This window comes from Oscarella lobularis, chromosome 1 (assembly GCF_947507565.1).
Source record: "Oscarella lobularis chromosome 1, ooOscLobu1.1, whole genome shotgun sequence".
In the NCBI taxonomy this organism is placed as follows: domain Eukaryota; kingdom Metazoa; phylum Porifera; class Homoscleromorpha; order Homosclerophorida; family Oscarellidae; genus Oscarella; species Oscarella lobularis.
In genome coordinates, this window is record NC_089175.1 from 1,929,413 (window position 1) to 1,944,847 (window position 15,435).

Consider the following 15,435-nt stretch of genomic DNA (forward strand, 5'->3'; position numbering starts at 1 on the left):
GCCTTGGGGTCAAGGTGTCTGAATTAATTATGCATATTCAACACGTCCTGTCACGGAGACGTGACGCGATCCTTCAACCGACCAATCGCGTTCGTTCGTAACGGGCACTGCGCGCACACACGCTCGCGTGCCTTTCATTTCTGCCTGAAGCCCTCGACGACACAGACGGGCGAACAAAGCGCGGGCAATGAAGAGAGGGGGATTTCTTCACTTCTTTTCCCTTTTCGCGCTCTTGGTGGCGCACATGCACCTTGACGATCTACCGCCGTGCGACGTCGGCTACGGTCAGTCGTTAGAAACAACAAACTTTGAAACTAAAACCAACGCTATCGATGTCTGGTTTAGGTCGATTTCCTCGCGAAAACAGTACCTGTATGATGTGTGACGAAGCATGTGCCCTTGGAACTTGTTCGGGTAAGAACGCGGAAGTAGTCTAATTGATCGCGCGCTCGCTTCAACGCGTCCTTTCTCTCGATTATAGGACCAACCGAGGACGATTGCCTTTTTCTTTGCCCAGTTTTTCGCGAGGTAAGGCCAACGATCGCGATCGCTCGGGAAGTGCCTAGTTCCTGCCTTTGTTTGGGTTACCACAACATTCCTATGTCAGGCACACCTGTGCCTCGATTTACCTATCGTCTGTTTGTTTAGGATCGCGGATCTGTGCTCCTATTTGCCACTGGAGTCAAGGTCAGAGACGATGATCATAATCAGATTCATATGATGGAGGTTCGTGCGCTTCTCTACTGCGTCATCATCAAACTCTGTACTAATTAATTTTCTCTCTCCGAAGGAAGCCGAATTCTATATCGACGACATCGACGAGCACATGGACGGCATGTATGTCTCTCTCGAAGCGAACGTAACGGGAACGAACATCACCCAACACTATTATCCCAATGAAGGAAGTAAGGAAGTTGAGGTCTTCCTCCCGTGGAAATCGTGTCTCAAAACTTTCAATTGCAGAGTTGTCTCTACGGGGCTGGGATCGCGCTACGAACTACGACAAGGCAAGATGCTCCGTTATGTGCTCGTCTCTTTTTTTCGAATGTCCTTACACGTCAGGTTATCGCCACAATTGCATTCACAAGTACGGCTCCGACTCCGCCTCCAACAGCCCGCCGGTATACATATTTATATTATTGACTGAAGCATTGTTCGATATATCATTGGCATATTTCTTTTTGCTATCGTATAATAGCATAGCGTTCAGCATCAACGACGGAGATTTCTGGAGTCCCGAGTACGTGGTCACCGTCCCGACGGTGTTGGTCAACAACCATCCGCCATCCATCGACGTCGTGGCCAACTCACAGGTAAAACGAATCCTGTCGATTGACGTGGCGTCATTCTTTTATCCTATCCGAAAAGCCGTACGTGGAACACGGCCCTCCCGTCGATGTGTTTGCCAACGTCACTATCACCGATGCCGATCATCCGGATCGATTCTTTATGCAAGAAGCCATGGTATATTGAAGCAAGCGCAATACCGCGCGTATTTGCCTCACTGTTTTTCTTTACACGCAGATTTGGGTTTATGGCAATTATAGCGGTCCGTGTTTTGGTGAACAGCTCATCACTGTCAATCTTAGTTCATATGCCGGCATGGTCACGCTTTCTGATAACCCCGCTCCAATGATTCATTTGAGGGGAAATGCGAGCATTTCCGTATATCAGCACATCATTCAAACAGCGACGTTTCATTCTACTGGTCCGGAACCGCCTCGTGGTACAGTGACGATCAAAGTGAAGATCAACGATGGCAACTTCACGGGCGAGGCAAATGCTACATTGCACATTGATACTATTAACGATAGTCCACCACGAGTGCGTATTGGCAATGAGGCACTTTACACTGGCGTTTACTTAATCTTTTTTTTAGATTGAAGGAATACCGCTTAGTGAACCCGTTTTCATCCCCGACGAAAACCCAGTTTTGGTCACCAACATGGTCGATTTAGAAGATTGCGATGACAACGAGTAGGAGAGAAATATGGAAACGCCGATTATATAACTGCTGTTTTCTACAGTGTACACATGTGGACAAGAGTCGACGCCAGGATCTCCATTCAGACGTCGGATTTCGTAGACGAATTTCTCGTACGACCATCGTAGCGCGTCAACAGTAAGAACTAACACGTTTCTATATTTTAGGAAGTCAATACCGGTTCGTTTGTTGACTCTATTGCCAAAAGCAACGAGTCTACCCAGCAGCACGTCATATTGGTTCCCAGCGATGGACGACCCTACGCTCCTATCGACGACTTTGAAGGAGTGCTACGCACATTGACATACGATAACAGAAACGAGAACATCAGCTGTCCAGTGAGACGCATCATAAAGCTCAGGGCTTATGATGGAGTGTAAGACAAAGCCTTTGGCTAAAGACGCGCACGCATCGTGTGACGCGTGTTTCGCAGGTTTATGACGGAAAAAGACGTGCCGGTCGTCATCGAACCCAATAATCAATTCAGACCAGTCCTCTCCATCACTCTCACGGGCCATTCGTTTGAAGAGGACGGACCGCCTGTACATCTTCTGTCGCGTGCTCGAGTGTCAGACAGGGATATGATATGCAATACCCTCGTAATGCAGGGAGCACAAGTGAATGTGACAGCTCCTGATGGAGCAGACGACAGAATACTATTCGATCTGGTACGGATGAACGCTTCATAGAATAACGACGGATGCGACGTTCTCTTATGCAGGCTGGCACCGGCGTAATGACGGACAGTAGAACGGTCAATGGAGATGGAACGGACACTATCGAACTAATTGGCAATGTCGATGCTCACGTCTACGCTGTAAATTTGTCGTACAAATTTACCACTAGGAGAATACTAACTGTTTAATTTTAGGCTGTGATTCAATCAATACGTTATGAAAATACTTTGGACGAACCTACGTTGAGCGACCGCTATATCTGGGTAACGAACGCGCTTGTGCGTCGTCTCTGATTTACTCGTAGCACGTCTGTGTAGATAAGCGTGTTTGATGGAGAATTCTACAGCGTTCCACAAATGATAACCGTCGCTTTAGACAGTCGCAACGATCAGCCGCCAGTGCTCAATTCACCTCACATGGTCTACAATTTCACCGAGAACGGTCCTCCAGTTCCGTTTGACAGCATTCATTTGACGGACGCCGATTCGGACGAAGACGACCGAAAAGCAAATTTTGTTGAAGTTTGGATTGCAGATCAGCTCAATGAACCGGACGAGGTTCTTTTCTCAAGTTGCTTGTCTTTTCATTGCAGCGTTACGATTTTTATTTTATAGCATCTCTACATGAACCCTATTGTCCTGCCTGCTGGTATTACGGTCGATAGAATCTCTCCGTCTCGCGTGGAAATTAACGGACCAGCCAATGGTGGCCCTCTTTCAGATTTCAACCAAGTGCTGCAGACGCTGTCTTATATGAACAGCAATCCCGAGCCAGCACCCGGGCGTCGCAGAATCCTCTTTAGAGTATGACAGATGGCAAATCATACCTTTTCTTTTCGACAAAAGTTATCTAGATTACGAGCAACGCTATTCCACATGCTAACGATGTGACAGAGACAATCTACGTTGACGTTTTCGGGGTGAATGACAGCCCGACGTGGCTTGACGTCTCAGCACCAGTCAACTACACCGAAAGATCGCCACCTATTCAACTGGCTCCTTATGCTATGCCCATAGATGATGACTTGCAGCCGATCGATGTTCCAATTTATCATTTGGAAATAACCGTTTTGGGAAATGAAACAGGTACGTGGAGATGTCTAAGTTGTTTTCAAACTGCTTTACTCGAATTTCAGGCGCTATTATTGATTGTCCTGGTTGTCAAGCTTGCAATGACGTCTCTGTAGTAAATCTATCACCGCAAACAATTGATGCAGTTCCTACGAATTGCTCTTGGTCCGCAGCAGAGGTCGCCGCATTTGCTCGTAACGTGACCTTTGCCATCCGTCGTCGTGAACCGCCTAAAATAGCAGATGAAGTTCGCGTCATGTTCAAACTTACGGATAGAGATGGACTCGTCGGGATTTCTTACGCAACGGTCACAGTCATTCATATTTGCGATCCAGGACGACTGTATCTGAACGCGACCGACATGTCGACGACGGCGGTGGCCGTTTTTGACGAATTCAGTCCAGAAACGTTTGTTAATCTGGTGGAAGGGCCCGTCATGATTCGAAACAATGACAGTGAAGTCATCACAGAAATCCTGGTCCTTATCACACATAATTACGATCACGGCAACGATGAACTGAGAGTACTAGGCGGCGGCGTGGCCGTCACGAACATTCCAATGGGTTTGCAGATCAACGGCATGTTTACGATCACGGAAGCCGAGAATATCATAACGTTGATTCAATTTCGCAATACTTACGAATGCCGCGAAGTTGATCCGCGTACGGTGACGATTCGTCTTCTCGACGATTGCGGCGCATGGACAAATTATGGGACGGTAACGATTAACATTCGTCGCAACAACGATCCGCCTATCGTTTTTCCTCGATCGGGATCGAGGCAGTCCATTCGACACACGTACGTTGTGGAAGGTGTCGCCAATACGAATCCGTCTTCCTTGCACGTCTTTCCCTATTTCGAAGTGGACGACTGCGACGGACCGATACAAGGACATTTGGCGCAAATCAACGTTACCATCATGGACGCGCCCGATTCTCCTCACGAAAGAATCTATTTCAATGAAACGGTATTGAACATGACCGGACTGCATTACAAAGTGGTCAACGTCGATGAACACGTCGTTCGCTATGTCATCTACCATCCGAACGGCACCGCTCCGATTATGTATTTTGTGCGGTTGATTCGCAGTCTCTACTACATCAACGAAGCCGAATGTCCGTACGAAGTGATGAGAAAGATTATCGTGACCGTGAGCGACGGTGAAGATACTGGAGAAGGAATGGCTATCATCTACTATCAGCGAAATCCGGTTGGGCCAACGCTAAACGGAGATGGGTACGTTCAAAATATCTCATTTTATTGACTTATCTGATATTTCTATTGTTTAGTGAATTATTGACTTGGACTACTGAATTTAGTCTTTTGGACTATTCATCCTTCGGTCTGATAGCAGGAGACGTTCACTTTATGCAAAAGGCTCAAATAACGATTACAAATGCAATTCAAAGCTCCGTTTCAGACAATTTTAACGATCTCGTCTTTATTGATCCTGATGACGAAGACTGGGTGACTTCACAAGGTATTACGATATCTCCAGATCGAAGGGGTCCCGAGCTCATACTCGAATACGACGGTCCTGTATCAAACATCGACGCCGCTCAATTTGAGGCCATTCTTCGCAGAGTGAAATTCGATTCGTTCGATACGCAGAAGAATTGCGATCGTCGCATCACCGTTGTCGTGTGGGACTCACCGTTGAAGCGAATGAGTAACGTGATAACGGTACAGGTAGTTGTCGGCAACGGCGCGGAAGACCCGAGGTGCCCATTCAATCCTACCACCGAATCGCCAACCGCAGCAAAGCCGACGACTCCAGAAACGACAACGGAAGCTCCGACGACTCCAGAAACGACGACGGAAGCTCCGACGACTCCAGAAACGACGACGGAAGCTCCGACTACCCCCGAAGCGACAACAGAAGCTCCGACGACTCCCAAAGCGACAACGGAAGCTCCGACTACTCCAGAAACGACAACGGAAGCTCCGACGACTCCCAAAGCGACAACGGAATCTCCGACTACTCCAGAAACGACGACGGAAGCTCCGACAACTCCTCAAGCGACAACGGAAGCTCCAACTACTCCTCAAGCGACAACGGAAGCTCCGACAACTCCCGAAGTGACGACTGAGACCTTAACGACAACCGCAAGTCCGACGTCTCCCGAGTTGACAACTGAAGCTCCGACCAATGGATCAGCTACTGTGATTGACGTTACAGCGCCTGACACTACGGGACTGACTTCCTGCGGTTCTACTACTACTCTTACAACTCAAGCTGAAGTGAACACTCTGGCAGCTGGATCGTGTCAGGTTGTAACTGGAGATCTCGTGATTTCTTGCGACCGTTCGATCGAGGATTGCTTCAACAATTTTGTCCTCACGGGTCTTACAAATATACAGGTGCGGCATGCTTTTGTTTATGCACTTTGCGACCAATTTTCTCTTGGGTTTTAGATTATCACGGGAGCGCTGATAATCGACGACAATCGTCTGTCGTACTTGACTGGCCTCGAGAACGTCAAGAGTTTCAAATCGCTGGAAATTCGCGACAACACGGAATTGATGACGACCAGTCACCTGAGAATGAACACGAATGCCGAGTATCTGCTCGATAACGTAGAAAGTGTCGCTGTGGTCAATCAGCAGAGGCTCGACGACGTGGACGGGCTCAAAGGAATCATGACAGTCACTGGTACGAGGCTAAGAGCGCGAGCACGCCATAATTAAAAACTGTGTGTACATTGTCTCTCTGTAGGCGACGTCGAGATAACGGGGCTTCAAGACTTGGACACCGCAGGACTAGGATCTTTGAAGAGTATCGGCGGAAGTTTCAAACTTGAGGCTATGCCTGTAACTTCTTTGAGTTCGCTCAGTAGTCTCATGACCGTCGGAGGGTCGATAACAATTCTCGATATTGTTTCGTTGTCCAGTTTGGAAGGACTCGGTGCTGTCACCAGCGCGGGTTCTATTCACATCCAAAATAACGACGTAGGCTGTTCTCGTGTAAATGATACTTGGATGGATAACTTGTTCGTTATTTAGGACTTGGTGAATTTCAACGGTGGGCTCGGTTCTTTGGAGACCGTCACAGGAACAGCTGATTTCAATTCATTTTCTGTGGTGGTGTATGGAAACGCTCTGCTAGAGGACACGTCCGGGTTTCCTGTCAGCCTCAACACCGTTACAGGAAACATAATGATTGGAGAAAATCCGGTGCTGTGCAATCCTTCAGAAATTCTTGATTCTGATTTCTGGGATGGCGTAAGTCTTTCCCACTGCTTCAAATCAAGTGTCTCATTTGATTTCTTTAGACTGGCGGTGGCCTACCCATCCCCATCGCAGGAAATTGCCTGCCGTAAAGAAGAATGCGTGCGCGCAGATTTTTGTCTATTCGTCTATTGTTGTTGGAGTCAGTTTGTTCGCAGTGTTTTGTCTGTCTGTGGTGTTTCGTTTCGTTCTCCGTGGTTCTAGTATTACCTGAGTATTACACGTGCATCTACCTAGCGCGCGTTAATCGTCCGTATCTGCTTCTTGCTCGGGAAATGCGGAGACGAATCGGCGCTCTTTCGGCTTTATGGCATTAATAAGACTCGAGGCGACTTATTCTAGATTTCGAGTGTGGCTAAACCGAAGCAATTGGCGATGTGTGGCTGTGGGAAGGGTTCAACGTCATGTCACATCTAGAACCGAAATAGATCCAGATCAATCGTAAGAATTGTCAAAAGACTCGTACAGAAATTACGAGCACGCAGTTTTTGGTCGAAAAACGTTTCTGTCGTTGATCTTTTTCTCTGGGATCTGTTTTGCACCCTTCTTGAGAGTGAGAGCACAAGAGATCAGCGACCAAAAGAGATCAGCTTATTCTAACCAAAAGATGTTATTCATTGCGGTGTGCAGTACACATGTCAAAGAAACCTAATTAGTTGGCATCGTTTTATCTTCTTCTAAAAATTAACACGCCTTCACAATAGATGAACGCAAATGTGCTTGACAATGAATAACGCAATGGACTACTGTAGAAAAGACTATGACAAAAAAACATCTCGGGTGTGTTCGTAATGTATTGCGTCGCTGATCTCTTTTGTTCCATGCTGAAGGCGAGTGCCGAACAGACTAGGGAGCAAAAATATCAATTAATTAAAGGAAAAGCTTTTGATTAGAAGCGTGCTTGTAATTTCAGTATGAATCGATTGATGGGGGTGTCATCAACGTTTTGGTAGAGCGCGCTACGCCAAACGTCATTGATTGGTATTGCTTCTGATCTCCACGAAGACTACACGCGTGGAGGGTCAGCTGACCTTGGCTGTTATGATATGGAAAAAACAGTGTACTGCGCAGGCTCACATCATGACGTCATTCAAGTTTGAACCAATCACGTTGCTTCGACGCCTAAGTAAGGAAACGCTCTGGGCGTGCCGTCTCACTTGCAATCCGAAGCTCGTCGAGAGAGAAAAGCGACGTGATCGAGGATGGCGGGGGAAAGAGCTCTTCATTTCTTCTCTTTATTGGCACTTGTTGCCGCTCACATGCACGATCCGTGTCCCGGTAAGATTACGGAAATAGTCCATGCAGTCGTCTTGTTCATCTTCCTTTCTTTGCAAATGCATCGTAGATGCGACTTGTCCCGGCTGCCCCAAATTCATCGAGGTGAGAAAGACTTAAAACGGAGCGGGACCTACCATGCGAGGGCGTAGTCTCATTCGCTAGAGGAATGGTTTAGAGCTACTTTAGCCTCCCTTTCTCGGAAGAAAGGGTCAGAGTCCAGCCCTTTCCGTGGGGGAAAGAATCTGGTATCAGGGCCATTCGATACTGGTCCTCCCCACGCAGTGCAGTGCCGCCCAATCAGGGACCGATGTTGTAATTAGATGACTCTAGCTTACGCACACGTCGCTGTCACCGGAGACAATAAAAACGTTTTCGTTGCGCCCCCTCCCTGCTAGAATTACGCACGTAACCACGGGAGCTATCACATTGCAGTCAGGCGCATATTAGTTTGCACTCGACGACTCCGCCTATTTCTTTTGGAAACGGCGACGTATTTTAGCAGAGCCGTGTTTCTGATTTTTCTCCCCCGCTTAGGGCGGAGAACCTGTTGTCCTATTTCGAGACGGTGTCTCGGTCATCGACGGCGATCACAACCAGCTTCACAAGATGGAGGTTTGACGTCGTTTTTCATGGATAGATAATGCGGCACGCGTATCGTTTGCAGATGGCCGAATTCTATATCGACGACATAGGCGAGTACATGGACGCCGACTTCGTCTCTCTCTGGGCAAACGTAACGGGAACCAACATAACGCAGCACTATTATCCCAGTGAAGGAAGTAAGAAGACCGACATAATATTAGGGCTGCCTTTCTGGACAAACTCTCTCTCCAGCGTGGATTGGCTAACTATTATTTATTGTTTTACAGAGTTGGTTCTAATGGGTTTGGACGACGCCTACAAGTACGACCAGGCAAGTCGTCCCGTATCGTGGCCCGCCCTCTTCGGCTAAATTAATTAACCGTGTCAGGTTATTGCAACGATTGCTTTCAGCAGCACGGCACCCACTCCTTCATCTGACACTCGACTGTGCGTTTGCTATCGCTCTAACCGAGTCGAAGGCTTCTTCTATTCTTTTTGTTTGCTTTGTAGCATTGCGTTCAGCATTTTTGACGGAAACTTCTGGAGTCCCGAATACGTGACCAGAGTCCGGGTTGTCTTTGTCAACAATCATCCGCCGACTATAGACGTGGTTGCTAACAACGAGGTAACGAATTTGTCTTATTAGGGTTTTGCTCGCTTCATTTGATCGTTTATTTACAAAGACGTACATGGAGCACGGCGATCCAATCGACGTGTTTTCCAGCGTTACCGTCAATGACTTGGATCACCCTGACCAATTTCTAATGGAAGAAGCCATGGTAATGAAGAGAGCTGGAAAAATGTCTGTCTTACTAATTCGCTTTCTTTTGAATGCAGATTTGGGTTTATGGCGATTATAGCGGTCCGTGTTTTGGTGAACAGCTCATCACTGTCAATCTTGGTTCATATGCCGGCATGGTCACACTGCTTTCTGATAACCCCGCTCCAATGATTCATTTGAGTGGAAGCGCGAGCATTTCCGTATATCAGCACATCATTCAAACAGCGACGTTTCATTCTGTTGGCCCGGAACCGCCTCGTGGTACAGTGACGATCAAAGTGAAGATCAACGATGGCAACTTCACGAGCGAGGCAAATGCTACGTTGCACATTAAAACTATCAACGATAGTCCACCACGAGTGCGTGTTGGCAATGAGGCACTTTACACTGACGTTTACTTAATCTTTTTTTAGATTGAAGGAATACCGCTGAGTGAACCCGTTTTCATCCCCGACGAAGACCCAGTTTTAGTCACCAACATGATCGATTTAGAAGATTGCGACGACAACGAGTAGGAGACGAAATGTGGGAACGCCGATTATATATGAAGTTATGTTGTTTTCTACAGTGTACACATGTGGACAAGAGTCGAGGCCAGTATCACCATTCGGACGCCAGATTTCGTAGACGAATTTCTCGTACGACCATCGTAGCGCGTCAGCAGTAAGAACTAACACGTTTCTATATTATAGGAAGTCAATACCGGTTCGTTTGTTGACTCTATTGCCAAAAGCAACGAGTCTACCCAGCAGCACGTTATATTGGTTCCCAGAGATGGACGACTCTACGCTCCTATCGCAGACTTTGAAGGAGTGCTACGCACTTTGACATACGATAACAGAAACGAGAACATCAGCTGTCCAGTGAGACGTATCATAAAGCTCAAGGCTTATGATGGAGTGTAAGACAAAGCCTTTCGCTATAGACGCGCAGAACGCGCGCACGCATTGTGTGACTCGTGTTTCGCAGAAATATGACGGAAAAAGACGTGCCGGTCGTCATCGAACCCAATAATCAATTCAGACCCGTCCTCTCCATCAGTGAAACGGGCCATTCGTTTACAGAGGACGGACCGCCTGTACACCTTCTGTTCCAAGCTCGAGTGTCAGACAGGGATATGATATGCGATACCCTCGTAATGCAGGGAGCACAAGTGAATGTGACAGCTCCTGATGGAGCAGACGACGGAATACTATTGAGTCTGGTACAGATGAACGCTTCATAGAATAACGACGGATGTGACGTTCTCTTATGCAGGATGACACCGGCATAACGATGGCCAGTAGAATGGCCAATGGAGATGGAACGGAAACCATCGAACTAACGGGCAATGTCGATGCTCATGTCTACGCTGTAAATTTGTCTTACAAATTTACCACTAGGAGAATACTAACTGTTTAATTTTAGGCTGCGATTCAATCAATACGTTATCAAAATACTTTGAACGAACCTACGTTGAGCGACCGCTATATCTGGGTAAAAAACGCGCTTGTGCGTCGTCTCTGATTTACTCGTAGCACGTCTGTGTAGATAAGCGTGTTTGATGGAGAATTCTACAGTGTTCCGCAAATGATAACCGTCGCTTTAACTAGTCGCAACGATCAGCCGCCAGTGCTCAATTCACCTCATATGGTCTACAATTTCACCGAGAACGGTCCTCCAGTTCCGTTTGACAGCATTCATTTGACGGACGCCGATTCGAACGAGGAGCACCAAAAAGCAAATTTAGTTGAAGTGTGGATTGCGGATCAGCTCAATGCACCGGACGAGGTTCTTTTCTCAAATTGCTTGTCTTGTGTTTGTGTTGCGGCGTTACGATTTTTATTTATAGCACCTCTACGTGGAAATGAACACCACTGTTCTGCCTGATGGTATTACGGTCACGAGAATTTCTCCGTCTCGCGTGGAAATTGACGGGCCTAACGATGGTGACCTTCTTTCAAAGTTCAACCAAGTCTTGCAGACGCTGTCTTACATGAACAACAACCCCGAGCCAGGACCTGGGCGTCGCAGAATTCTCTTTAGAGTATGATGACCAGATGGCAAATCGTACCTTTTGTTTTTGAAAATTATATAGATTACGAGCAACGCTATTCCACCTGCTAACGATGTGACAGAGACGATCTACGTTGACGTTTTCGGGGTGAATGACAGTCCGACGTTGCTTGACGTCTCAGCACCAGTCAACTATACCGAAAGATCGCCACCTATTCGACTGGCTCCTTATGCTATGTGGATGGACGATGACTTGCAGCCGATTGATGTTCCAATTTATCATTTGGAAATAACCGTTTTGGGAAATGAAACAGGTACGTGCAGATCTCTATTTCGTTGTTTTCAAACTGCTTTACTCGAATTTCAGGCGCTATTATTGATTGTCCTGGTTGTCAAGCTTGCAATAACGTCTCGGTAGTAAATCTATCACCGCAAACAATTGATGCAGTTCCTACGAATTGCTCTTGGTCCGCGGCAGAGGTCGCCGCATTTGCTCGTAACGTGACCTTTGTCATCCATCGTCGTGAACCGCCTAAAATAGCAGATGAAGTTCGCGTCATGTTCAAACTTACGGATAGAGATGGACTCGTTGGAATTTCTTACGCAACGGTCACAGTCATTCATATCTGCGATCCAGGACGACTGTATCTGAACGCGACCGACATGTCGACGACGGCGGTGGCCGTTTTTGACGAATTCAGTCCAGAAACGTATGTTAATCTGGTGGAAGGGCCCGTCATGATTCGAAACAATGACAGTGAAATCATCACAGAAATCGAAGTCATTATCACACATAATTACGATCAAGGCAACGATCAACTGAGAGTAGATGGCGATGGCGTGACCGCCGTGAACTTTGGAATGGGTTTGCGGATCACCGGCATGTTTACACTCACGAAAGCCGAGAATATCATAACGTGGATTCAATTTCGCAATACTTACGAATGCCGCGAAGTTGATCCGCGTACGGTGACGATTCGTCTTCTCGACGATTGCGGCGCATGGACAAATTTTGGGACGGTGACGATTAACATTCGTCGCAACAACGATCCGCCTATCGTTTTTCCTCGATCGGGATCGAGGCAGTCCATTCGACACACGTACGTTGTGGAAGGTGTCGCCAATACGAATCCGTCTTCCTTGCACGTCTTTCCCTATTTCGAAGTGGACGACTGCGACGGACCGATACAAGGACATTTGGCGCAAATCAACGTTACCATCATGGACGCGCCCGATTTTCCCGACGAAAGAATCTATTTCAATGAAACTGTAATAAACATGACCGGACTGCATTACAAAGAGGTCGAAGTCGATGAACACGTCGTTCGTTATGTCATCTACCATTCGAACGGCACCGCTCCGATTATGTATTTTAAGATGTTGATTCGCAGTCTCTATTACATTAACGAAGCCGAATGTCCGTACGAAGTGATGAGAAAGATTATCGTGACTGTGAGCGACGGTGAAGATACGGGAGAAGGAATGGCTATCATCTACTATCAGCGAAATCCGGTTGGACCAACACTATCTTTGAATGAAAGGTATGCAGATCAGGTTATCTTGTTTTAATCCCTCTTTGAATGATTCAAATTATTTTAGCATTATAGTGAAATATTCTGGAGGTGGTGACATTAGTTTGTTGGATCGTTCAGATTTTGGTCTGATAGCAGGAGACGTTCACTTTATGCACAAGGCTCAAATAACGATTACAAATGCAATTCAAAGCTCCGTTTCAGACAATTTTAACGATCTCGTCCTTATTGATCCTGATGACGTAGCCTGGGTGACTTCACAAGGTATTACGATATCTCCAGATCGAAATGGTCCCGAGCTCATACTTGAATACGACGGTCCTGTATCAAACATCGAAGCCGCTGATTTCGAGGCCATTCTTCGCAAAGTGAAATTCGATTCATTCGATACGCAGAAGAATTGCGACCGTCGCATCACCGTCGTCGTGTGGGACTCACCGTTGAAGCGGATGAGTAACGTGATAACGGTACAGGTAGTTGTCGGCAACGGCGATGAAGACCCGAGGTGCCCATTCAATCCTACCACCGAATCGCCAACCACAGCAAAACCGACGACTCCCGAAGCGACAACGGAAGCTCCGACGACTCTAGAAACGACAACGGAAGCTCCGACGACTCCAGAAGCTCCGACGACTCCAGAAGCTCCGACGACTCCAGAAGCGACAACAGCAGCTCCGACGACTCCAGAAGCTCCGACGACTCCCGAAGCGACAACAGCAGCGCCGACCACACCGACAGAATTCGTTTTTCGTTTAGACACAACGGCACCTTCAACGACCGAGACTCCGACAACTCCCGACGTGACAACGAAAACTCCGACAACTCTCGACGTGACAACGGCAGCTCCGACCAATGGATCAGCTACTATGATTGACGTTACAATGCCTGACACTACGGGCATGACTTCCTGCGGTTCAGTTAGTCCTCTTACAACTCAAGCTAAAGTGGACAGTCTGGCAGCTGGATCGTGTCAGGTTGTAACTGGAGATCTCGTGATTTCTTGCGACCGTTCGGTCGAGGATTGCTTCAACAATTTTAACCTCACGTATCTTACAAATATACAGGTGTGGCATGCTTTTGTTTATGCACTTTGCGACCAATTTTCTCTTGGGTTTTAGATTATCACGGGAGCGCTGATAATCGAGGACAATCGTCTGAAGTACTTGACCGGCCTCGAGAACGTCAAGAGTTTCAGATCGCTGAAAATTACCGACAACACGGAATTGATGACGACCAGTCACCTGAGAATGAACACGAATGCCGAGTATCTACTCAAAAACGTAGAAAGTGTCACTGTGGTGAATCAGCAGAGGCTCGACGACGTGGACGGTCTCAAAGGAATCATGACAGTCACTGGTACGAGGCTAAGAGCGCGAGCACGCCGTAAGAGTTTGTACATTGTCTCTCTGTAGGTGACGTCGAGATAAAGGGGCTGCAAGACTTGGACACCGCAGGACTAGGATCTTTGAAGAGTATTGGCGGAAGTTTCAAACTTGAGGCTATGCCTGTAACTTCTTTGAGTTCGCTCAGTAGTCTCATGACCGTCGGAGGGTCGATAACAATTCTCAACATTGATTCGTTGTCCAGTTTGGAAGGACTCGGTGCTGTCACCAGCGTGGGCTCCATTCGCATCCAAAATAACAACGTAGGCTGTTCTCGTGTAAATGATACTTGGATGTACAACTTGTTCGTTATTTAGGACTTGGTGAATTTTGACGGTGGGCTCGGTTCTTTGGTGACCGTCACAGGAACAGCTGATTTCAATTCATTTTCTGTGGTGGTGTATGGAAACGAGAGGCTAGAGGATACGTCCGGGTTTCCTCTCAGCCTCACCGCCGTTACAGGGGGCGTAATAATTCAAGCCAATCCGGAACTGTGCGGTCAAATTGTGACTTTGTCATTCTGGGATGGCGTAAGTTTTTCCACTACTTCAAATTAAATGTCTCATTTGATTTCTTTAGATTGGCATTGCTTCACCTACCATCAAAGAAAACAACCAGAATTGCCCGCCGTAAAAGAAGAATGCGTGCTGCGCACTTTTTTTGTTTGTCTATTTGTCTTTTGTTGTTGGAGCCAGTCTCGTTCGTAGTGTTTTTGTCCGTTCTCTCATATATCTGTGGTTCTACTGTACGTTGACGATAGCGTGCTAGGCTGTGTGATCATAGATGTGAAGCAGCTATGTGAAGCTGGTGTTATAGCGCGTCGAGTCAGTACACTGGGCTGCGAGCATTTTCTCGGCATTTATCTAATTTAATTGGATTTATACCAAAAAATTTTTTGGTATTTCTTTAGTCGATGGCCTTCTTCT

General features: G+C 47.1%; 2 protein-coding genes across 2 annotated transcripts; both read left to right on the forward strand.

Annotated features, from left to right (window-relative positions):
• Window positions 1-128: 128 nt before the first annotated feature.
• On the forward strand, window positions 129-7,196 carry LOC136193542 (uncharacterized). The gene is made up of 25 exons (XM_065982457.1): window positions 129-284; window positions 346-414; window positions 482-528; window positions 649-726; window positions 791-905; window positions 964-1,007; window positions 1,063-1,121; window positions 1,199-1,313; window positions 1,369-1,464; window positions 1,525-1,824; window positions 1,880-1,977; window positions 2,028-2,097; window positions 2,152-2,360; window positions 2,418-2,652; window positions 2,706-2,801; window positions 2,856-2,924; window positions 2,979-3,218; window positions 3,276-3,464; window positions 3,515-3,746; window positions 3,797-4,967; window positions 5,021-6,092; window positions 6,147-6,384; window positions 6,448-6,680; window positions 6,735-6,953; window positions 7,004-7,196. Exons 1-25 carry the CDS (start codon window positions 188-190, stop codon window positions 7,049-7,051), a joined length of 5,439 nt encoding a protein of 1,812 aa, XP_065838529.1. The 5' UTR covers window positions 129-187; the 3' UTR covers window positions 7,052-7,196.
• Window positions 7,197-8,082: 886 nt separating this feature from the next.
• Window positions 8,083-15,306, forward strand: LOC136193551 (uncharacterized). The gene is made up of 24 exons (XM_065982470.1): window positions 8,083-8,237; window positions 8,305-8,339; window positions 8,772-8,849; window positions 8,902-9,016; window positions 9,107-9,150; window positions 9,208-9,266; window positions 9,330-9,444; window positions 9,503-9,598; window positions 9,657-9,959; window positions 10,014-10,111; window positions 10,169-10,238; window positions 10,293-10,501; window positions 10,570-10,804; window positions 10,858-10,953; window positions 11,008-11,076; window positions 11,131-11,370; window positions 11,432-11,626; window positions 11,678-11,909; window positions 11,963-13,136; window positions 13,195-14,191; window positions 14,246-14,483; window positions 14,540-14,772; window positions 14,827-15,039; window positions 15,089-15,306. Exons 1-24 carry the CDS (start codon window positions 8,162-8,164, stop codon window positions 15,140-15,142), a joined length of 5,274 nt encoding a protein of 1,757 aa, XP_065838542.1. The 5' UTR covers window positions 8,083-8,161; the 3' UTR covers window positions 15,143-15,306.
• Window positions 15,307-15,435: the final 129 nt, after the last annotated feature.